We start from the raw sequence: 25645 nt of genomic DNA, 5'->3' as shown, positions 1-25645 counted from the left end.
GCACAGGGAGGTGTTGACTCCCAGCTGGACTAGTTTGAGGTTGAGCTGCTGGGGGATGATTGTATTGAATGTTGAGCTGAAGATGTGGTCCATGACTAGCCACTCGAAGCACTTCATAATGATGGGAGTGAGTGTGACTGGGCTGTAGTCATTGTAGCAGGAGGGAATCGACTTCTTTGGGACTGGGATGATGGTGGTGGCTTTGAGGCACGTCGGGACAACAGCTTGTCTCAGCGAGATGTTGAAGACATCTGTGAGCTCCTCAGCACAGTCTCTCAGGACCTGACCAGGAATATCGTCAGGACCAGGAGCTTTCCTCGAGTTGATCCTTGATCCTTCCTCCTTGTTCCTGAGTTGGTTTTGTCCATCACTCTGCGAAGATATCCTTTGCCTCTCTTTGACCTTGTTCCAGCCTTCAGGCTAGAAGTCCAACAGACATCAAAAACTGTCTGTCCTCTCAAAATTCAAGGAGTATGTCTGAATCTTTGGAACCACATCTAGGACAGCATATTCCTTATAGGTCTTTGATGTCTTTGGCAGAAATGAATATACAAAAGAGGATCCGTCAATGATAGGGCTGGGGATCTAAAACTGGTGTCACAAACACTGCTTAAAACTGTACTCCAGTCATCATCTATCTCAGTGACATATCTGAAGTTTTTGTACAACAATCATTTCCACATAAATTCAGAAATTATTTCATAATAAAAGGCAGAGGAAGCGATGAGAGCACAGCAACAGCACGAGCTGCTGGTGTTGCATTCACTGCGCCTCTGTCATTTCAAACCATCAGTAGCGACTCATTGATTATCGCCTCGTTTCTGCTTAAAACTTACTTTAGAATGATTTAAGAGGTTTTACGTTGTCATCTAATTGTTAATAATCTCATTATTCCCTTTGATCACTTGGGGTGAAGAGAGTCCGTTTCAGACGAGCTGCTGTGGTCCCAAATGATGAATGCACAGTGGAGGCATGGCGGACCAGTTTTTATGGGGGGACCGTTCAGTCTGCGAAACCCATACCTGTTGAGAATTGATAAGAAATTATTCGATCCACTGACATCAGTAGCCTTTTTGCTTAACAATTCCCTTATCGGTTCTTCAGTTCACATTACGCCAGAGCGGCCGCTGTTTTTGAGGGCGTTTATCAGGAAAATGATCATTTCTGTACATTGACTGCAGACCCGCTGATTCTGCAGCGGACCTGCTGCTTCGCTAGTTCTCTGCTTTTCAGAAGCGGCAGGTCCACAATTTCTTCTTTAACACCCCTCAACGCCATTTAAAATGTCAATCGTGAGTCACCTTTGTGCCAATTAAATTCACTAACTGGGACTCTTGTCTTGTTGTATGCAACAAATGAGAATCATACTCCATTTCATTCCTGTTTTGTGGGACTAACTGCACAGCTCCAAATGCTCTGTGGCTGCCGAGTCAAGATGGAAAGATAGATCAGTTGGAATTAACTTCAAAGCAAATCGTTTTAAATCAAATCACACCAAACGTTCTAATACAGACAACAAACTACAACTGACAGTTTTTTTTTCCTCCCAAAATGAGACACCCTCCTTTCTTTATGAATTATGTTGACTTGCAGCTCAGAGGCGGAGTTACATTTGTCTCATTAATGCCTGAAATTAAGTGTTTTTGAAAAAAAACTACAGATTGTTTATTTCTATTTATATCCAGAGATCAAGGATCCAATGACCAATTTCATATTTATTTACTTTAAGAATCACTAAAATTTTGATATAGAAAGCCTGTAAAGCCTAGTTTGAGTACACAGAAAATTCACAAGAGGTATTTATAGGGGAATCGATAAAGAATCGGATCGATAATGGCATCGTATCAATAAAATCTTAATACCCATCCCTAGTGAATGACAATAGCATCACATTCTGGTTGAGTGTCAGGTGTAATTGTAGCTTCCAGAATGTTTGCAAGCTGCATCTTATGACCAGTGTGTAGTTTCCCGGTGTCATTCAGTGCAGTGGGGAAAGACTGGTTTTCATGTTGGAAAAACTCAAGCAGGTCACACTGTCATGATGGGCATGATGTAAATAGCTTTGAGAACAGACGGCAATCATCTTTGAGTATCTGCTTCTTCATGTCACCAGAAGTTGCAGTTGCCTCTTGGTGAAAGAAGTCAGCTTTGTTCTTTCTGATGGGCCTATAGAAGGAAGACTCATCACTCAGACTACTGAAAAAGTCTGTGAAGGCAACTTTACCTTTCTCAAGGTGAGTCCTTACAAGCTCAGCAGCACTGAGATGCACAAAGGTTTTTTGTGTCCAATTTGAGCCAGTCTTTCAATTCTTTCTGAAAAGGATTACCCAGATCCTTCATCCCACCAAACAACTTCTGGACCTTGTCAGAGAAGGATTTCTGAGATTGGCTAGTTTGCTCACGGTGGTTGATATCTTCATTTGCCACTTTGGCCTGAGATGCCAACTCGTACTGTGATATTAGCTGACAAACCTCTGGTCCAGACATCATCCACCTTCTCAGTGCAGCTGGATCCTCAGTTAAGCCCAATGACATCACCATCACTTTCAATACTGCATTGGCCTGCTCATGCGTTGCTTGGTCAATGACCATACCAGAAAACTCCCTGTGAGTCTTGTGGACCACAATCTTTCCCAGTTGACATTCATTAAAGACCTCAGGGTGAGTTTGTTCCAAAGAGACCATGTCTCTAAGATGGATGGAAAGCTTTCTGGCACAGTTCACATTGTTGTTTGCAAAGAAGAATGGGGATTAGAGCAGCCATTGCTTGGCAATACAAGTTGGCCTCCCTGAAAAACCTGACCAAAGACAACGTCACCAATTCCATTGACAACACAAGCTCCCAGAATTGAAATTGAGGACTCTCGTCTCTACATTTCTCCCACCAGTCATCAAAATCCAGAGCTGCTTCTTTCTCTTCTGCACAATGACACTCAAATGCTTCTTTTTGGAGCATGTAGAGGCAACACACAGTTTGGAGTTCTTGACCAAGTTTCCACACACTGCAGCAGGGATTTTAGTCTACATTTTAGGTTTCAGCTCCCTCCAAAGATTTTCTATTGAGTTCCAGTCTGGAGACTGGCTCTGCCACTCCAGGACCTTGAAATGCTTCTTACGGAGCCACTCCTTAGTTGCCCTGGCTGTGTGTTTGGGGTCACTGTCATGCTGGAATGCCCAGCCACGAGCCATCTTCAATGCTCTTACTGAGGGAAGGAAGTTGTTTGCCGAAATCTCACGATACATGACATAGGTTATTCTCATCCTGCAAGCACGGCGAGTGGAGGTGATTCCAAAAAGCTCTAGTTTGGTCTCATCTGACCACATGACCTTCTCCCATACCTCCTCTGGATCATCCAGATGGTCAATGGTGAACTTCAAACGGGCCTGGACATGTGCTTGCGTGAGCAGGGGGACCTTGCTGCCCTGCAGGATTGTAAACCATGACAACGTTGTGTGTTACTAATGTAATTTTGTGACTGTGGTCCCAGCTCTCTTCAGGTCATTGACCAGGTCCTCCTGTGCAGTTTTGAGCTTTCTCATAATATCCTTACTCCATGAAGTGAGATCTTGCATGGAGCCCCAGACCGAGGAAGATTGACAGTCATCTTGTGTTTCTTCCATTTTCTAATAATTACGCCAACAGTTGTCTTCTCACCAAGCTGCTTGCCTGTTGTCCTGTAGTCCATCCCAGCCTTGTGCAGGTCTACAGTTTTGTCCCTGGTGTCCTTAGACAGCTCTTTGGGGTTGCCCATGGTGGACAGGTTGGAGTGTGATTGATTGTGTGGGCAGGTGTCTTTTATACAGGTAGCGAGTTCAAACAGGTGCAATTAATACAAGTAAAGAGTGCAGAATAGGAGGACTTCTTAAAGAAGAACTAACAAGTCTGTGAGAGACAGAATTCTTGCGGGTTGGTAGGGCGTCAAATAATTATTTCATGCAATAAAATGCAAATTAATTATTTAAAAATCAAACAATGTGATTGTCTGGATTTTTTTTTAGATTCTGTCTCTCACAGGTGAAGTGTACCTATGATAAAAATTACAGACCGCTCCATTCTTTGTAGGTGGGACAACAAAATCAACACTGGATCAAATACTTAATTGCCTCACTGTAAGCGTGCACAAAGCTGAGCCTCCAGCAGAGACTGCTTTTAACAGGCTGTGTTCATGATGAACGTGCATGTCATCTCACAGTGTCGAGTGGTTACTGCTTTTACTGTGACTGCATCAAAATTAACAGTTATCACTTAAAAACGAGTCATCATAACATGACGTAACACTTATGTAAACTTTGCAATTAATCTGCGACTCCGTTCTTAACAATAGCAGCTACATGCCACTCAAGAGCGTGCTGAGACGTTATCCTCAAAGCAACGTAAACGCTGCCGGAATGATTTCAGTGCGACATGTCCTTTAAAACATAAGCATAGAAACAACACATGCCGCTATCCAGCACCAAAATCTCAAAGAATGAAAGCATGTCTCCGTACCTCAAGGATTTTTCTGTTCTGCCATTTTACATAAAGGTCTCCCTGTTCACAGTCACAGGGGCTGCAGCATTGTTGTTAGGCTACGATCTGGTCATTCCTGTGGCAGACAGTGTCGATTGAGTCGGTTGTGCACCAGCCTCGGCCTCCGTGATGCTCGGTGCGCTTCCCCTCCCTGGACAGACTGGCGATTGCAGAACCCCACACATTAGGACGTTTCCTCACTGCTCCTCCTAGACTACGCGGGCTGTGGTCACCACCAAAGATGAAACAAAAAATGCAGAGACTGCCCTCTGATCATCGGGCTTCATGTACGAGGTCTATTAGAAACGTATCTGACCTTATTATTTTTTTCAAAAACCATATGGATTTGAATCACGTGCGATTACATCAGACATGCTTGAACCCTCGTGGGCATGCAAGAGTCTTTTCACGCCTGTCGGTTACGTCATTCGCCTGTGGGCAGTCTTTGAGTGAGGAGTGGCCCACCCTCTCGTCGTTTTTTTCATTGTTTAGGAATGGCTCAGAGACTGCTGCTTTGTTTGATCAACTTTTTTTCAAAACTGTAGGGCACAACTGAGTGGACACCATTCGATAAATTCAGCTGGTTTTCGGTAAAAATTTTAACGGCTGATGAGAGATTTTGGTCTTGTAGTGTCGCCGTAAGGACGGCCCACGGCGCCTGACAGCAATCTGCGCTTCGAGGCGGCAGCGTCTCGCCGTTTCAAGTTGAAAACTTTCACATTTCAGGCTCTGTTGACCCAGGAAGTCATCAGAGAACAGAGAACTTTCAGAAGAAGTTGGCATGAGAAGTTTATTCGGACATTCCATTGTTAACGGACATTTTGTAATGAAAGAACGTGCGGGCAGAGTCGCATGTCGGGCCGGACCCGACCGCGGGGGGTCGCGACAGGAAAAACACCTCCGTTGGAAACCTTAACGGGCAAGTTGGAACATGCCCAAGCTGTTAAACAATTTCTCAGTTACTCACTTGTTGAAAGCCATCAAAAGCCGCCTGAATTTTACAAATGGTTTTCAACACGGAGGTGTTTTTCCTGTCGCGGCGCAGACAGATTCGCCGAGTCATCACGGAAACGACTCAGCGAATTTGCACACACGTCTTTCATTAAAAAAATGTCCTTAAACAGTGGAATGTCCGCATAAAGTCCTCATGCCGGCCTCTTCTGAATCTTCTCTGTTCTCTCACGACGTCCTGGGTGAATTAAGCCTTAAATTAGGATGTTTTCAGGTCGAAACAGGCCGACGACCTCGCCTGGAAGCGCTGCACGACGTCCTGCTCTGTGGGAAGTCCTTACACCGATAGAAACACCCCATAATCTCTCATGAGCCGTTAAACTTTTCACCGAAAACCAGCTTAATTTCTCGAATAGTGTCCACTCGGATATTCCTCACAGGTCCAGAAAAAATTTTGATAAAGCAACGCGCGCCGTCTCGAGCAGCATGTGAAACAATGGAATTCAGCCGAGAGGGCGGGACCACATCTCACTCAAGGCCTCTCCACAGGGAAATGACATCACCGACACGCGTGAAAAAACTCACATGCGCACGAGGGTTCAAGCATGATTGGTGGAATCGCACGTCATTCAAATCCATATAGTTAAAAAAATAAATAAATAAAAGGGTCGGTTTATTATCTAATAGACCACGTAACGTTTGCGTTTTTTATAGTTTGTGCCGAGCTGAAATTGTTTATGTGAAATTTCCCTGCAAAAATGGGTTTGTGCACAGTCAGATTCCCACCAAGTCTTGTGCTAAAACATCGCTACATGTCACCACTCAGCATAGTGGCGCAGTGATACCAGTATAGCGGCTGGGCTCCATTATTCCATCGTCTGGAGAGGACCCTGCATGTGTGTGGAATAGCATGTCTCAAGTATTCCCATACGTATCGTGTTGGCACCTTTGTATCATGATATGTATTGTATTCAGAGTGAAGTGCATCATCACAGCTCTATTAGAAAAGCTAAGTTTTTAATGTTATTGGTTACACATCTACGACTGATACTGAAGTCTATGTCTTATCCTTGGCCCTTCACAAATCACCCTTAACCGTTCAAGAAAAGTGTTCAGTGTAGTCTCAACAGAAGGATGGCTTTTCACCAGAACAAACAGTAACTGTTGAAATGTTTGTCAGGGAAGTCAAAATTTAACAAATGGTGTTGTTAAAAATAGAACACAAGATATATATATATATATATATATATATATATAAAATCAATCTGTCGTCCTCCTAATGACAATTAAATATGGGAGGTATGGCTCTTGCTGTACTTCTTCATATAAAGAGTCAAGTTATGATGTTGCTTGAAGAAATTTTAAACAGCATTGAGCTCAGCTTGACCACCTGAAATCCCATGCAGCTTCACACATTTCATTCTACCATCCAAGACTTCTTCCTCCAAGAAATTCACTTCAAGCACACTCTCACTGCTGCCTCCACAAACCACAAAGCAGGCCGAGGCTTTGTGTGTGTGTCTTTTATGACATGTGACTGCATCTGTCTGTGTTTGATGACATCAACTGTGCAGTGTGACTGCACGTACCACTTGCCTTCTAACACCCAGAGGTCACATTATTCACCCTTAAGAATGAAGTACACAAATTGCATGTTGGACTATGCAACCCAGACAAAACGTGTGAGCGTTCATCACAGACCTTAAAAACATCAACATGCTGAGTCTGCAGCAAGGCGCCAGTCACCCGGGAAACAATTCAGCCAGACATACAGTCACTCAAAACATGTCGCCTGAAACTCGCCACCAAAAAAACAAGTTCATAAAAACACTACATACATAAACACTACATTAAGGGGACACTCAACATTTTCTTACACCTGACACAAACTCATAATTTAAGTATTGGTCTTCAAAATGCATTTCTTGCATTTTCAGATGACGACTTCCAAAGTTCTGCATCACACTTCAGTGGTGATTTTGTTAACTTTTTTTAATACTATATTTTAACCCAACATCCCATTAAAGGCTGATTTAACAATCAACCACATCTTGAAGCAGAGTTGCTTTGTTTCCTACTGTACAAAAGGTTGTCTAAGGAGGAACAATTTAACTGAACTGGCACATCACCAATGACACACCTGCAAATGTGGTTTCCTGTTCCCATTGAGGAGAACTGCAACGAACAATATAAGGACTCAGACTGCAGGTAGCACCTCCAAAAACAAGGTATTTACAGATAAACAGATAAGTCCACACCAACAGCTGCTTACACTCAGAAAACACAGCATTATATCAGGACAAACTGCAGCGTGTTTTGCGTCTTCATTGAACATCCTTACATTTAGAGTCAGGATGTTCAATGAAGACCATTATCCAATATTACTGCAACAGTGTGAAGAACCACCACTCATGAAGAACAGCTTCCTCACAGCTAACCACAAAGAAAGATGGTGTGGCAAATTACCCGTATGCAATGAAAGCAAAGTGTGTCTTAGATAATTTAGTTTTATATTTGAAAAAGGCAATGTAAACAAAAGCTAATCTATGAATAAAGACATCTGTTTTCCATGACGCTGTGGGGGTGCAGGTCTTTTGAAACATACAGTGGGGTAAAAAGTATTTAGTCAGTCCCTCATTGTGCAAGTTCTCCTACTTAGAAAGATGAAAGAGGTCTGTAATTTTCATCATCGTTATACTTCGACTATGAAAGACAAAAGGAGGAAAAAAATTCCAGGAAATCACATTGTAGGATTTTTAAAGAATTTATTTGTAAATTATGGTGGAAAATAAGTATTTGGTCAATAACAAACGAGCAAGATTTCTGGCTATCACAGACCTGTAACTTCTTCTTTAAGATGTTCTTCTGTCCTCCACCTGTTACCTGTATTACACATGTTGGAACTCGTTATCTGAATAAAAGACACCTGTCCGCAGCCTTAAACAGTCAGACTGCAAACTCAACCATGGCCAAGACCAAAGAGTTGTTGAAGGACACCAGGAAGAAAATTGTAGATGTGCACCAGGCTGGGAAGAGTGAATCTACAATAGTCAAGCAAGTTGGTGTGAATAAATCAACTGTGGGAGCAACTGTAAGAAAATGGAAGACATACAAGAGCATTAGTCAGTCCCTCGATCTGGGGCTCTACACAAGATCTCATCCCGTGGGGTCAAAATGATCATGAGAACGGTGAACAAAAATCCAAGAACTGCATGGAGGGACCTGATGAATGACCTGCAGAGAGCTGGGACCAAAGTAACAGAGGCTACACACTACGCAGAGAAGGACTCAAAGCTTAAGCCAGTACATGCCCAGGCCCATCTGAAGTTTGCCAGAAGAGGACTGGGAGAATATCATGTGGTCAGATGAAGCCAAAATAGAACATTTTGATAAAAACTCAACTCGTTGTGAGGAAGAAGAATGCCGAGTTGCATTCCAAGAACACCATACCTACTGTGAAGCATGGGGGTGGAAACATCATGCTTTGGGGCTGTTTTTCTGCAAAGGGGACATGACGACTGATCCGTGTTAAGTGAAGAATGAACGGGGCCATGTATTGTGAGATTTTAAGCCAAACCCTCCTTCCATCAGTGAGAGCATTGAAGATGCAACGTGGCTGGGTCTTCCAGCATGACAATGGTCCCAAACACACCACTCGGGCAATGAAGGAGTGGCTCCGTAAAAAGCATTTCAAGGTCCTGGAGTGGCCGAGCCAGTCTCCAGACATCAACCCCATAGAAAATTTATGACGGAGTTGAAAGTCCGTGTTGCTCAACGACAGCCCCAAAACATCACTGCTCTACAGGAGATCTGCATGGAGGAATGGACCAAAATACCAGCTACAGTGTGTGCAAACCTGGTGAAGACTTACAGGAAACATTTGACCTCTGTCATTGCCAACAAAGATTATGTTACAAAGTATTGAGTTGAACTTTTGTTATTGACCAAATACTTATTTTCCACAATAATTTACAAATAAATCCTTTAAAAATCCTACAATGCGATTTCCTGGATTTTTTTCCCTCATTTTGTCTCTCATAGTTGAAGTGTAATGATGATGAAAATTACAGACCTCTCTCATCTTTCTCAGGAGGAGAACTTGCACAATCAGGAATTGACTAAATACTTTTTTGCCCCACTGTAACTGGTGTTGGATCTAGTTATTATTTTGCATGTTCGGAATTGGCTGGAAATTTGTTAAAGCAAGGTAGAATAAACTAAAATAAATAATCTGAGATTTGAAATGTTTTAAATCAGTTCTATGTGCCACAACATGAGCTAATTTAAGTTGAAGTTAAATATGATGCAAATTGTATTATTTTGTGTTATTCACCTTATTCAGCCCCGCCCACTTTTACAACAGAGGCATTTCCGACTCTGGCTCACCCACGGTTCATAACAGAGTGGGAAGATGACATGAAAAAGTGGCCCTCGATTATGTTTGCTGATATTGTTGGATTTGGCTATGAGGAACTATAAAAGCACCAAAACCTATCAATAGCTCCTTGTATCAAGTTAAACTACCCGACAAATAGTGTGTTAATTTATGTATGGTGTTATTTCATGCAATGCTTGGTTGTATCAAACGCCAGAAAATGAGTAAATTAGATAGCTTACCCATTTGTCTCACTAGCATCCGCCATGGCTTGTTCAACAGAGCATTGTAGCCCAACCATTTCTCTGGGTAAGGATGCAGTGGTGTGGGTTTTTTTCTTCACAAAATAAAAAGAATAGGCTTAGGGACGTTTGGGTGGATTTTTCAAATTCAGCACCTTTTGCCAGCACCGGAGATCCTCGTCTTTCGATGGAGGAGGGAACAAGTTAAATGCTCGCCCACAGCACTCAGATCTCTCTTTTCCATGTTCAAAACATTGTTCTGAAAGCGATAGCTTCCTCTTCTTCCAGTTGTTTGGCACCCACGATCTGAACAATTAATGCTGCTCATGTTTGGACACTAACGTACTGTGTTCCCACGTCGCTAATCATTAGACGCAGTTGTAAACCGGAAGTTGTTTGACAAAATGGAGCCGCCCACCCTGACTTCCTGAATAAGGTGAATATATCATGCCATTTAATGTTACACATTGATCATGAATAATGTTTAAAATGTTAAAAACATCTATTCAGCAAACATCCCATCTGTGGAATTGTACGACAATTCTTAGCATCAAATTGATATTAAGTAATGTAATAAATTGGTGGCATTGTCTTCTGAAATGCACATGCACTGCGGTTTTATTTCATACGCGGACAGTGATTCAACACAATTGTTGATAGGTACGCTATAGCTTTTAGGTTACTAGTCTGGACTTTGTACATATTGTATAATGTGGCCAGCCTTGTTGATTTGGCGTTAGGACAGTGTAAGCATGAAGCCTGACTTTCTTTTTCATTCTTTAAGATGTCTTCTTATAAATGAATTAACTAATTTGTATTAATTTCCTGTCACTAATTTATAGAATGAGAAGAAAACAACATGCTGTCTTGTGCACCATGTCCATTTGTGCATACAATCAAACATATGCATTGATACTGTGCTTTTTATTTAAATTAATAGATTTAACTTTTTCTTTTTAATACTGATTCAGTGTCTAGTGTGATACATATCACTATTGTTTTAATCACCCAGACCTATGTCTGCCACCTGCTGGATACAGTGCACAAACTTCAATAACTTTAGCCAGCAACTATGTGAAAAAAAGAAACAAATTTGGAAGAAAAAAATGCACAAAAATCAGAATTAAATGATGGGCCGAACATGTTAATGGAGATGACAACAAAACTTTTGTTAGTACTACAAATTACTCACTGCAAACTCAAAACAATGTCCCGAAACTTTCTGAAACACTCGTGTTTCAAACATTGTTCCAAAGTACACCTGTGCTGCCACCAGCTGGACACATCAGGATTCTACTCATCATATGTTGGTATCAAATTATGACATTCAGAATAAACGGAAGCAATCAACGCAGGGTCCGTATGTGCACCTGCACATCAGTGATGAACTGTTGCGATGTGGTGGCCAAGCGGCTAGTGCACTGGCTTTCCAAAACAGAAGGTTCCTGATTTAAGACCACTGCTCCCCATTCTCCATGTAAAGTAGTGTTAAGTCAGGAGGAGCAGTCACCATAAAACTCATGCCAAATCAGTGATCTTTGACAATCTGAAATTCCAACCTAGAAGATATTTTAATGATCTGCATGCTGATTTGGCATAAAGTTAATGCTGATTACCGTTCCTGACGCAACTCCACATTACATGGAGAATGGGCAGGGGTGGTCTTAAACCAGCAACCTTCTGCTCTGACAACAAGTGCACTAACCGCTTAGCTGCCCTAATGCGCGTCTATACTGAACAGGCAGAAATTAGACAGGCTAGAGGGTGATTCTATGGTAATGGAATTACGACAACGGGAAAATCTGGCCATATTTTAGCTCCCCATTAAAAATGTGCTCCGATTGTAATTCCGTTACCATAGAATCGCCCTAGATGAAGTATCCAAGACCAATCCTGATTCTGTAGTAGTGTGCAACAGGCATCTTACCTTTCTGGCAGTGATTAGAATTCCAGCATCGATAGCTGTAGTTGTTGTTGAAAATGGTCTTCCTGCACTGAGGATTATTCTCCATGATGCCTGGACAAACGTCACTGCACTCCTTAGACTGCTTGTTTCCAGCAATAAAATTGTTGAATTCAGCATCCATAATCAGGGACCAATCTATCGAGTCCAAGTAGCAGAGCTCAGGGTTCTTCTCAATGCGGATTGCACCACGGGTGATGTTCCTCAAGTTGTACAAGCCAATGTCCTTCAAACTGGTCATCTCAAAGATCACAAGGGCATAATTGTAAAAAAGATTACGCCCACGGATGACAGTTAGGTTGGGAAAGAGCGTGCTCAGACTGTCCAAGCCGGACACACGGAAAAGGAGCAGGTAATCGGTGATCATTGTCAGCTTAGGAAAGCTGAGTGAACGGAAGACTTCCTGGTTGATGTTGTTGTTTTTGTCGACAATGAGGAGGATCTGCAAGTAGCCCTCCACCACAGTGCAGTTTTCTAGACGCTTGAATTCGCTGATGTCATTTCCAATGTCGATGCTGGGGCCACAGACTGCAAGACAGATGGCAGAGAAAGAGATGAGCATGAAAACGTTTTTGCTTTGTTTTTGCATAAGACACATTTTTTAAGTAACCCATTTTTACTGCTACTGAAGAACATATCCACCATCCTACAAGAATGACTTAAGAAGACATTTTTAACATAATGTGTGCACGTCATGATAATGTTACATTCTTTACAGTAAAAGTCACATCTTCTCCAGCAGGTGCAAGATCAGAGATATTTATATTGTTCTGTTTATCCACTACATTTTTTAAATATTGACAGAACACTTGAGCTGCGCTGTTGTTGACAGAACACATTAGCGTCACCGCTCTCATTTTAAAAGCCAAACTTAACATGATGTGACAGAATAAACATTTCACTCAGTGGTCATTCACACTTAGAATAACAGCACTATGACGTGATGGTTGCACACTGTGAATTCCTAATTACATCACCGTTTGTTTGTCCATTATTGGATTTTTATCAAAAACTTAAAAAAAAAATAAAGTATAACATCATTAAAGGCCATGAAAATACTACACTGCAAAAGAAACAAACCATAAAATGTGCACACAGAATTAATCCATCATGTGACCAAAGAACCTTAAAATTACAAACTACCAGGGTTTAGTTCTAACGGGTAGTATGGTGGTCTTACAGTGCACAAGTCTGACTCGCCTTCCTCAAAGCTCTTTAAAATATTTTAGCTTAATAGATTTGCTTACATTTGTTTCATTTCCAACCATTTAAGTAACATCATTTACTTTGTGACACTCAAAGACAAAAAACAATGACTTTGTATTCTGTGTCAATTAAGGTTTTCTGTGTGAAGACATACATAAGTATTCACTGATGAAAAGTATGTCTTTCCTGCTGGATCCCACCTAGGTTGTACACTCAAAACAACAGCCCGAAGGCCCAGCAGCACCTACAGAATCATGGAGGTCATTATCCCACGTCACTGCAAGGATGACAATTTAAAACTTCAAAAGCTGGAGGGAAGTGAGTCATGGAAAACTCACACCAACCACAAACAGCCAGTTTAGCGTTAGTCCATAAAGCTTCACTTAAAAGAACGTGAAGGAGCAACAATGCTTTCTCAGCTCAACCCTTTATTGTGCAAAATTTTAACCTTTAAAAAGTTCCAAAGTACAGTCGGTGTGCATGGGCATAAAATGTCAAAGCCATGGTGAAATTACGCTAAATGAAGGATAGCTGCAGTGCTAAGCAAAAGGGTTGTTCCAATGATTATTTATAGATTATATCCATGATAAAAGCAGGAATAAGTCAAGTCTTGGTGCATGCACTGGCACTGCGCTTCACCCCATCCACAAAACCATGGAACCCCTATGGGTCCTGTATGGCAATCACACAGACAAAGAACCAGTCCATCCTCACGCCACTAAATCAACCATCTATCTGCCACAGCCAGGAGAAACGTGGACATCCCCTCAGCCTCCTCAAGCTGCTGGGGTCCTCAACACTCAGGTATCTGTGTGTTGAATCAGGCACAGAGAAACGGGCCACATGGCCAAAATGTCAAAGCTGATGTTCCCTCACAATGTCAGTGAACCTCCTCATCTCAGTCTCACTAAGTAACAACTCATTTGTTACAGTCATTCCAGTAGTACCAAAGTCATCCCATCGTCACCTTAAGTCAATGGTTAGAGTCCAAGTCTGACAACCATAGAGTAAGACAGAAAGCACCAGGACCCTAAAGACTTCAACCTTTGCTCTCTTGCAAAGATATCAGCACCACCAAACACCTCTGTGCAGTGACCTCATGACTCCAAGAACGTCACTGCTGAGCTACGTGAATGTCACGTCTCTACAGGTTCAGCAGTTTCACCACATACAGATACACCAAAAGTCACTGAAAGCCTTTGTCTGTGATCCAAGAAGCTTCACAAATAGGAATAATTTGGGATATGGTGGCCTTGTATTTGTGTCACATACTGAAGGCCAGATGCCTTCATCAATGTCAAAGGACAGCCTTATCCAATCAGACTGGACTTTATCAGAATCTCTAAAGAGTAGTCACTGGTTGTCCAAAAAAGTTGGACTCAGATGTAAGCGACATCTTCAGTAAACTTCTTCTAAGCATATTTTGACTCCGCAGTAAAATATGCTTTCTCCTTTGGTCATCTGTGTGTGAAATAGAGATATTTCCTGTACTGCTTCAGAATGTCAGAACTGTACATTCTTTTACTGCTGATGGTTCACAGTGTTCCAGCACACTGCTAATATTAAACCTGCGCTGGTTGCCATTGTTATTTTGATTGAGGATGATTTGATTTTCAGGAAAAACAGCACACAGAGCAGTAAGGTTGAATATGCTGAGAACTTAACCCCTTAAGCCCTAGAGCCTATTTCACCAAAATCACACACCCATACATTATGATTCATTTCTCAGCTTGTACAAGGTCAAAATGCAAAAGTTTGGATCAGCTAAAAGACAGGTCCTAGGGGATGGTGTGGATGCAAAAAAAATGAAAGTAAATAATACTTGGTAGGAGCATTTCCAAAAATAACTCTTTTTTGGGGAAAAAAAAGTTTTTTTCCCAAAAAATTAATTCCGATTTATGTCTTTATTTGCTTGGCGTTTCAGCTGTGGTTAGTTGATATGTGATCAGGGGTCAAAATAGTACGTGCATGTGCTAGTTTGTGCGCATATTATTCGAGTGGTGCGCGTAATTTTATACTGCACTTGCACTGTTGCAAGTAACTTTATCCAAGTTTTATCAACTATAAGTGCCAGTAGAATGAACCAATAAAGGAACAAATAAGGAAAAAAACAACTTCCAGTGTGTTGTCTTCGTCTTCCCTGCGATTTATGACTCTCACACATGGAGCGAGTTGCTGTGCTCTATTTGTTGTCGTTTGTCAGCGGCGCCGTCCCTGGGTTCACGACATCCTCATGCGATGTTCCCAATTCGGGGAGTTTCATTATTTGCTGCAGCAGCTGCAGCAAATAGACTGCAGCTGCAGGAGCTCCAGTATGAGGACCCCCTGTCCCGTTCGCGCACACATGTAAACTAAGGAGCCCTGGAAGTGTCATCGCAAAATATTTTGCATGTGGAGAGAATGTGCGCACGTTTTGTTATATTGTGCGCAAGTTTTTTTAGAAATGGATGTGGTCAGGGTATATCATCATGGTTTGGGTGCACAAAGACAAATAGAGAACTCTGGGTACCCAGCATGGCATCATTTGGAGTTTAAGCACATTAAAAAGGATGCTGAGGGCAAAGCGTCTCACCATAGTGAGAGTGACAATTTAGGTCATATAATTTTGAACGAAAGGAAAATGTGCGCACGTTTTATCACGGCCATTAAAACGTGCGCATGAATTATCACGGCCAGGAAAATGTGCTCACATTTTATTAATTTGACAGCATGTTTTATTAATTCGTGGGCTCAATTAAAGGAAAACATTCACACAAATTATCATGGCCAAAAAAAAAAAAAAAATAATCACTTTAAGTGACCTGTCCCTGGTTCTGTACGGTCGCGCACACGTGGGGGGGGGGGGGGAAAAAACAAACAAACAAAAAAAACTTTCTGCCGCTGCTGCTGTTCTCCCCTCAAACTCTCTCCAGAGAGGAAGAGTCTCACACATCAGAGGAGCAGTTTTAAGGTTGATATAAGACTGACTTTTGGTTGTGCAAGTAATTTTTTTGTTACTAGCACCAGTGCAAGTAGGTTAAAAAATGTATTAAGATCCCTGTGTGATTGAAGTGGATACTTTTGTAGAGGGGACTTCGCTTGACATTTTGATGTATAATAAGTGTACGTTGGTGTCAGCATTGACTAGTTATGATTGTTCAAATGTTCCAAAACAAGGCAAGTCCCCAAATTTGGGGACTCTAGGGTTTAAGAGGTTAAGTTACCGAGATGCACTGTAGGAGTCTTTGGGAACATGCTGCTATGGCTATTATCACTGTAACCTACATGTCGCGGCCCGTGTCAACAGCCCCGAACTGCTGCATTCCATTAATACAATGTCAACAAAAATAATAATAATAATAAGACCTGTGGACTGACACGCTGCCTGTGATGGTATATTATGACTGCCTCAGTGTGGCAGGTTTCATGGGAAGAGCTGAGAAAAACCCTCACAGGTTGCGATAAAAGTTTACATCTCGTACTCTGCTCGCAAAGTGAAAACAGTGACAGCAGGTGGAAGAGCTGAACCCCTCCTTCCTCCACACTGACACATTTTAAACAGCTGAGTACACAAATCTAATCTCTCCCGCTTTGATAGGCCTCCACACCATATATTTACACTTGATAACCTTTTCTCGTCTGGCTGGAGCACTGAAGAGACACTGAATCTACAGGACGTACTTTCACAGAGACGTACTCAACCAAGCAGTTCTACAGAAAGGACTTAAACTTTGTTACATTTGTTTTAACTGGTGTTCTCTGTGAAGAGAAAAATCAAGCAGCTGTCAACAAGTCAGTGGCAGCATGTTGACATGCCGATGTTGGAGTGTTGTCATTTTTTTGTGAATGGCACCAGGAAGGCTGTCAATGTCAACTGCCCATTTTGGTATAAAAAAAAAAGAAAGGTGTTATGACTCTCTGAACAATCAAACTCTACTGTCCAAGCTCAAAACCAGCATGTTCATGAGACCCAAAATAAGACATCAGCACCAAAACTGAACAAATTCAGCTTATTGTGTTGATCAGAGGTGACAAATCTTCAAGTCACTACCAACTCTACCGAAGAAAGAAAGAGAAAAAAAGAAAAGCACAAACATTACATCCTTGATTTTTACAGTTTTAATAGGATAAGATCACATTTGTACAACCTTAGTCATATCAAAATGCTGTTGGAAATAAAATCCGTGAGGGCTCTACTCACCTTAGACAATTATGCACCCAACAGAAATCCTATTTCAAAAAAAAAAAAAGCTGTAAAAGCAAAGATCTGTGTCAATATTTGGGGTGTAATGGTACATGAACCAAAAACATGTGCATTGAAGGAATACAGCAATGTCGTATGCAAAATCCACTTTGCAACTGAGCAACTTTAACAATGGATTGGTGGAGCTGAGCGCCTGCCTAGTGGTCCCCTGTCTGACCATGCAGGAGGAAGACCTTCACCATTTGAGAAAAAACTGGACAACATTGGCCTATGGCCTTATACTATAATCAAATCTTTAGGATTTTGTATGTATGTATGTATGTATGTATGTATGACAATTCTTTCTTGTGTTTTGTTCACCTAATTCTTGTTATTCATCATTTGCCCCAAGCAGTTTGTCACTACTCTGAGTCTGGTCTGCTTTAGGTTTCTTCCTCAAACACACCTGGGGGGAGTTTTTCCTCTTACAACTGTAGCCTGTGCATTTACCCAGGGGGGGTTAAGAGTCATCTTATATGATTTGGTGCTATATAACTATAAGCGGCTTCTACATCTCAGCCCACACTATGCATTATGCGATCGGATAAAATTTTGGCTACCGGGCAAACCTGTGTAAACATGGTAAAGCGGAATGCAATATGAATCTGTGCAATTGGTGCAGTTTACATGACTAAAAGGTGGAAAGTCGGTGAGTTGTAATTTTTTGCAAACTCTGAGGTTTCCATGTTAATAGGAAATGCAAAGACAACCTTGTTGCATTAGCATACAGCACGGTAACTGCATTTAGTACTTTTGTTGTACATACACATAATGACAGTAAAGATCTTCTGATCTTACAGTCTGTTCATTTTGAAGCGTTTGCATACATAAATAATTTGAAATGAATGTTTGTATTATTTGAGTGTCAGTTGACTTTTTCAGTCTTGGTACGGCTGCCCTGTTGATTATACAGTATGTCCTCAGATTTCTTTTATAAATCATAAGGATTACTTGCACACAAAGCACAGAGACTTGATCTGTCACCAAAATAAGATGATGTTATCCTTTGAAGTGATGAAGTTGTTTCAGCCCTCCCAATTAGAAAAGAGGAGACAATAAGCTCTTGTAGTTGTTGTTTCTTTCACTGCCACTAGTCTGCAGTCTGTTTACCTTTCATTTCCATCCTGTCAGCAACAGGTTGCCCGAGGGGAAATGTATTCATAAATACCAATCCACTTAAAAGGCAAGGTGAGAAGAAAGGTGCCACAAAGATGTTGCAATAGATGTTCCTGACAGAGACAAACTGATTTGTATAAAGACGCCTGTGTGGAATCACAGGCCGTGAACTCCAACCTTAGTGTCAGCTGTCCTTTGGTCCCAACTGATACAGTAAACCAACTGGAATGTTCTGAGTTTAGCCACACAAGGAACCTTTAGATGGCTTTAAACCGGAGAGAGAATAAATGCAGGATTTCAATGGGAGAACCTCTCTGCTGCTACCAGGTTTGTCCTGTAACCACTGGGGCATACAGCAAATCCCGTAACACGCAGTTCACAAGCTCCTCACTCTTCCCAATCAACAGAACGTAGTCTGTTTTCCTTGCGAATGTACTTTGGCGTGTTCTATTTTAAAACGCAGACCCTGGTTCAACCCCCCGACCCCGCCACCACCACCACCCCACCCCTTCCCGACATGTCACGATGAATCAGTCAGCCCAGGCTGCAGTGTAGCTGGAAACACAGAAAAAGGTTTGGATGGCAACACATTAAAAGAACTTTCAACTTTAAACCATCAAAGGATCACGGCCAAAAAGAAAGATAAAATAAATAAATTAAAAAAAAATCACCACACAGGTAGTTTTGGGTTTTCCCCCTTACTCAAGGACAACTGTGGTCAGTGGACTTTTGTTTGTGTTGTTCATGCCAGTGAAATGGCAAACATTATCCAAAATAATGACACTATGCTTATAGAATGACTGAAACACCATTTCAGTGCCATGAGCACTACAAGCAAAATTATGATCTTTATTTTTATGAGGCGATAATAATAATATCAGCAGCAGACATCTCAAAATTCTCCAAACAAATAAAACTAATGTTATTTGTAGAAAGTACTGAAGGTAGAGCAGGTGGTGAGGAAGTAGGTTTCAGGAATGTAGGAGAGCCAAGCCTTCAAACTAAAATTTTTACAAACTGGAAGAAAATCTTAAATATATAGTTAGTCTTAAGGTTCCTGTTGACTTTGCAGCAGGTGGCGCTGCTGTTCATCTTTGGTTAGGATCTGATTGCAATCCTGGATAAGTGCAACTCCTCACTCAGCAAAACCACTGACAGCTGCAACGTTATCCAGGTCCTGCTGTGACAACGGGTCATCCTCCCCCTCTGAGGGTCCCTGATCAGGAAGTCCATTGAATGCCTCAAAAAATGCCACCTGAGGCAGATGTCACAAGATCTGCCATTATATAACAGCTGAGTGGATCCTTGTCATTTGATTGGTGGATTGTATGTCACGTGACATGGATAATACCTTACCATTTGCCACTGTGTTTCATTTACTGTGCAATAGTTCTTTATTAGCATGGAATTTTGCTGTTATACGAAATGTGCTATTGCACGCTCCGACCACCGCACACACTCACACTACCGGGGGTGGCATTTAGCTAAACACAGCAGAGTTTGTTTTGCTGGCGTACAACAATTTGAAGGAGCTAATTGATGCTGCTAATTCTTCTAATACACAAAAAAAAAAACAAATCCACTACGTAGTAAGAAGTCTGGAGGCAGGAAGAGCTATTAGGCTGGAAAGCTGGATAAATTTCTGAAGTGATTTTTCATTGGACTGAGGAACTACACAAAGTCTTCTTTTTTGTTTTGGAAGTACATGAATTGCACAGCAACAGAGACTATATTGTCTTTTTTGAACTATCTAACTGTTTTTCTAAGTTGACTAAGAACAATTTTGGACTCCAATTTAAAGTTCATGTTGGACACCAGCATGTTAAGTCCCTTTCTGTTTATTAATTAACAAAATATCAAATGACAAGGATCTATTTTAGCTGTGATATAAAACAAATAAGGAATGTTTTTTCATTCTTTCAATGGAATGAATATTTAATTCAGTGAAAGCTATTTCACCTCATGAAATATTCTTATCACTGAACTCAGAATCATTCATTATTTGTATACTAATGAACTAATGTATCCAGCCCATAACTCAAATTTTCACTCGCATGTCACAAAAAACAGGGGCCAGAGGGCAGTGGTTAATATTTTTTTCAAATCTCATGAAATTTCACCCAAATTATTTTTCCCCTAAAGGAACACAAAAAAAAGCATCTTGAAAAAGTTGACGTTTGGGTTTTTTTTTTTTTTGATGACCCTGCAATGCCACACTAAGTTCTCCCAAATGCTGTGAAAAAATCATGGTGAGAATCCTGTTATGCATTAGCAACATTAATATACATCCTCCTATTGGCTACAACCATTTCTACTTTTTATGCAATATTGCAACATGTGTAAAAGCTATTTTTCTATCTTGCCCCAGGCCATCACTTTGATCTGCACTCAACCTTGGAGGTCTAATATGTGGAGTGCAAAGACCATAAAATTTTTAAAATGAGCCTGACGGCTCAATATCTGCCAACATTATAAAAGACAACCTACTGCAGGGAGTCAAAACAGAATGTCTTGCATATCTTCATGACATTATCTCCAATAAATCTGAAATTTTGAACAATGATACAGAAGAATAAACAAAGACTGTCTGCCAAATTTTGTAGAGGTAGGTCACTAGGGGGTTGCCACAAATGAGAAATGTGGAACATCTCAGTTGAGTCTGATATTTTGGTGATGACTGCAAAAAGTGGGTGTGACTTATTATGCAAACGACACTCAAAAATATCTCCCCCTCAAAATTTAAAAAAACCATGCATTTTTATTCTCTCTGCATTTTGACAATTCTTTCTTGTGCTCGTTTAGTTTTTGTGGTAGTATGGCCAAAGCAGTTGGTCACACCACTGAGTCTGGTCTGCTCCAGGTTTCCTGCCATCTGACCACTGTTTCCAATGTGCTTTTTCAGGGTTTGGATATGGGTAAGCACTTTGGAGTTGTGACTGGGCACTGTACTGAATATTTTCCAAATATGATGATTGCCTCTAATTTTTTCATGTACCACCAAGAGATTACTTGTTTGGTTTTTTCCCCCAGGGTGTAAACATGTTTATTTCTGCTGTAAAGATGGACATTTAACATGGGCTTTTATGGGGAGTGACTCACATTTACAGTCAGGTTCAAGTGGCCATTCACAGAACTGCAAAATTAGTCACTTCTGCGTTGGCTACCTTCCTCAGTACTGGAGGGTAAATAATGTTGTTCAGTGGTCAGACTATTTTTTTATCCATCATTCCACTGAGTACACATTTACCTCACACAGATCATGTTTTCGTTGTTGTATGAACGGATATCTCTAAAACGCATGAAGACATTTCAATGACATCTGTCGGAGAGATAGACCTCGGGTTACTGTTGCAAAAGCATGAAAGAAACACTTGTTGGCACTGTGCTGGGAAAAGAACTGGCGGCACCTTTGAACACTTACAGTTGTATCATACAAGCATCTTTACTCGCAGCTTCATTTTCAGAACAGACAGCATGAATTATGTCACCAATTAATCAGACAAACTGCAATGTCTTTTGAGTAAAAACTGGACAAGAATCTACATCCTCTGCATCTACAGCTGCCAACTTACAAACACATGCAAAGAGCACCTTGTCAGAACAGTGCAGTTATCCAGGACGCAAAATGCGGGAGGGGCTCATACTGACCAATAACAGCATCTGGTAGCTGAATGTTAATGAACCAGTTCCATCCAACAACAAAATAAAAAAAAAATTGAATGTTAAATTCTTGAACGTTGTGGCAGTATGAAAAACCAAACTGAGCTCAGTTATGTGCACTTCCCCCAATACAAGTACAGGTTTATTTCCCGTGTCTTAAAATATGTTTTGTTTAAGAAATAAAGCCATAATGGTTTTTATTTTCTAACTTTGCTGTCTGACGACAGCTCACATATTTCACTTTTTGATCATTGTAATTCACAAACAGAGGAGTCAGAGTTCATATGTTGATACTGTCAGTCAACAATTAAAATACAGTCTGCAAAAAGTCTGCAACCGTAAGAATCTATCATTTCAGCTAAACTCAACTGTTTTAATGAAAACATGCACTACAAACCAAGACAAATGCTCTTCTGGAGGAGGTTATGTTTTCACCCCATTTGTTTGTTGGTTTGCAAACAGCCTGGAGCCCAAAATTTTTCATATACAGTTATGAATTTTTGATAGTGTCTTAAAATAAACAAAAATTAAATTGGATGCAAGCAAAGCTGCATCTACTGTTCATTAAGTCACCAAAATAACTTAGTTCTCAGGAACACTGATTTGGGTTTAAATTATTCTTATTCACATCTAGAAATGGGAAACAATAACACGGATTTTTCCATCCAGTGCTGATGCCAGCATTCCTGGGATACTCACAACTTAGATGTTGTGCAAAACCATGCACAAACATTTTTCACATAGATCAAATATCAACAGGCATGTTAAATATTTATCGTATTTTCCGGCACATGAATATTTCACACCCATGTAATAGAAGAAACCATAAAATTCAGATTTAGCATGCTAACATATCACATTTGCATGGAGACAGTTTGAAGTAAATTCATCCCAAAGACAGAGTTTGATTTGTGTGAAATAACATCAACTGACAACGAATTCCGAATTACTGGGGGTGTCAGACACATTTAAATTTATTCATGATAAACTTTAATTCGTCTCCCTGCAGCAGGACAACGTTTCATCCATTTCCTTTGTCGTGTCTACACGACGTGGACTTCGCGGTAAAATCTGTAACAGCGTCTCTCGTCTGCTGCTGTGTGGACGAGCAGCGCCGCGTTACATTATACTTCAGTCTTGGATCAGGATGTGAAAATGGGAGACAATATCCACTGTGGCGTCTCATCAGTGACGCTTCCAAACAATTTTACATGGTGAAGACCGACCACAGACTAAATCAAACGTGGGTAAGGAAAACAGAACTAACCTTTCTTCTTCTTTCAAGTTTATCGGCAGCTTACAAACCAACATGGTGCATTAATGGAATCTGATGTATGCCATCAAAAGTAACCCAGAAACGTTCACCACATAAGTAAAATACCGGATTTCCTGGGAATACCCGGAAAACTTCCATCACTGGTGGAATTGGAAACTAGTGTTGGCAGAAGTTTGCATTGTACGAGCAGAGTGCTCTAGTTTTCTGTAAAATTATAACCACTTTGTTCCTTCAGATTTGCAGACAAACGTTCTTCAAACATTACTATCGTTATTTTCACAAAAGCTAAAAAAAAAAAAAAAAAAAAAAAAAAAAAAAAAGTAAAACGCCACATATATTTCACCCAAGGTCTGGTACCTTCTTTAATAACTTAATAAAATACATTCTGCTACAAATATTTTAATTATTAGAAAAAGCTGCTTCAGCATTCATATGATAACTATACTTTGCATAGTATTGTTGTTAAATAATATTTTAGTGGTTTTATTCTAAAGCCGCGTTCACACCGGGCACGACAAGTAACAGCAGCGACAGGTTGCCATGTAATCCCTATGGAAGGGCGTGTTGTGGCGCCAAGCCACGCAACGCGATGGACGCGAATGAAGCGACGCGAGTGAAGCGATTTTGAGCGAGTGGCGCGATATCGCGTCGCCCTCCTCCCCAAGTTGAAAAATCTGAACTTTTTCATCTTGTTGCGCCGCAATGGCCAATCAGGGACTGAATATGTAGTGACGTGGAGATGTCTGGAGTTTGACTGAGTTCGATGTGAACATGTCCTCCACTCTTGTAGAGAGTCTTCTCTACTTCTGTCTTGACTCTTGTATGTTAAGACTCTCTACAAGAATCAAGACAGAAGTCAGACTACCAGAGCAAGAATTTTAGCTGAGGAAGCTTCTGCGATTTAAAGCGAAACATCCTCGCGTCAAGCAACCCAGTCCAGTCAAAGATTCAAGCTTCTCTACTTTTGTCCTTTATTTCACAATTATGTCAGAGTTTTTGGGGGAAGAGCGAGCAGCAGCCCCACAGCAGGGGCAGCGGACATTTTTTTCTATTCACATGCATGCGCAAGCAAACCGTCTGTTAAGATTATTTTATTTATCAACTACACAGATGTATAATAAAACAAATGGTGACTGGTTTATAAACACAATTATGACAGAGTTGAGGGGAAGAGCGAGCAGCAGCCCCACAGCAGGGGCAGCGGACAGTTTTTTTTTTTTTTTTTTTTTTTTCCACATGCATGCGTAAGCAAGTTGCCCGTGAAGATTATTTACTACACATATGTATAATAAAACAAATGGTGACTGGTTTGTAAACACAATTATGACAGAGTTTTTGGGGGAAGAGCAAGCAGCAGTCCCGCAGCAGGGGCTGCGGACAGTTTTTTTTTTTTTTTTTTATTGTTTACATGTGCACGCATGAACGGGACAGGGGGTCCCTCAAAATAGGTCCTGCAGAGGCGGAAGGACCACTGAAAGCGGCCGTCATCCAGACGCAGCTCCTGCTGCAAATAATGATACTCCCTGAATTGGGAACATCTCATGAGGATGTTGTGAACCCAGGGACAGCACCACTGGCGACGTTTGTCAGCTTTCCACAACAATTAAGAGCACGGCAACTCGTGTGATCAAAGTCCGTCATGTTAACTTGACTGACAACTGGACCCGGCGAGCGGAATGGAAGCTCCTCGTATTTGATGACCCACTGGGGCGAAATTTCGCAGCGAAAGCAGGAGCGACACACTGGGTGAAGGTGGTGCATCCGTCGTGTGGCAACGGACGCAAATTTGTGGCGTCTCGTTGCGCCCGGTGTGAATGCTGCATAATGCTGCACTTACACATAGGCAGGATGCATTACGAATGTCATATTTGCATCATTCTTGGTACATTCCTGACATTCTTAACATGGCTTAACGAATCTGAATAGGTACTTTTCTGTGTGACGTTGACGATATATTTTTTATTGATCACTGAGAAGAAAATAAAGAGAGCAAATAAACAGAACAATAAATAAAAATGTATCTTCCACATCAGAAAAAAATCTTTAAGAAAAGCACATGTATTTTTCTTTTCTTATTTTTATGTGACAGAGGATATATTTTTATTTACTTAAGTGAAAAAAATG

The 25645-nt window shown here is 41.0% G+C and overlaps 1 protein-coding gene across 4 annotated transcripts in view; it reads right to left on the bottom strand.

Moving 5' to 3' along the window:
• The window catches only part of LOC117522029 (insulin-like growth factor 1 receptor), a 117260-nt gene that overhangs the window by 83918 nt on the left and 7697 nt on the right, over window positions 1-25645 (bottom strand). For all 4 annotated transcript variants that reach the window (XR_004564124.1, XM_034183400.1, XM_034183416.1 and 1 more), the window contains exon 2: window positions 12006-12569. Coding sequence is in view for 3 of the 4 variants with exons in the window: in XM_034183400.1 (XP_034039291.1) it covers window positions 12006-12569 (564 nt within the window). In the remaining variant the exon portion in view is untranslated. The remainder of the gene's footprint in view (window positions 1-12005; window positions 12570-25645) is intronic.

This window comes from Thalassophryne amazonica, chromosome 2 (genome assembly GCF_902500255.1).
Source record: "Thalassophryne amazonica chromosome 2, fThaAma1.1, whole genome shotgun sequence".
Classification (NCBI taxonomy): Eukaryota; Metazoa; Chordata; class Actinopteri; order Batrachoidiformes; family Batrachoididae; genus Thalassophryne; species Thalassophryne amazonica.
The sequence above is the reverse complement of the archived record's forward strand: the minus strand, read 5'-3'. Positions and strand labels throughout refer to the sequence as shown.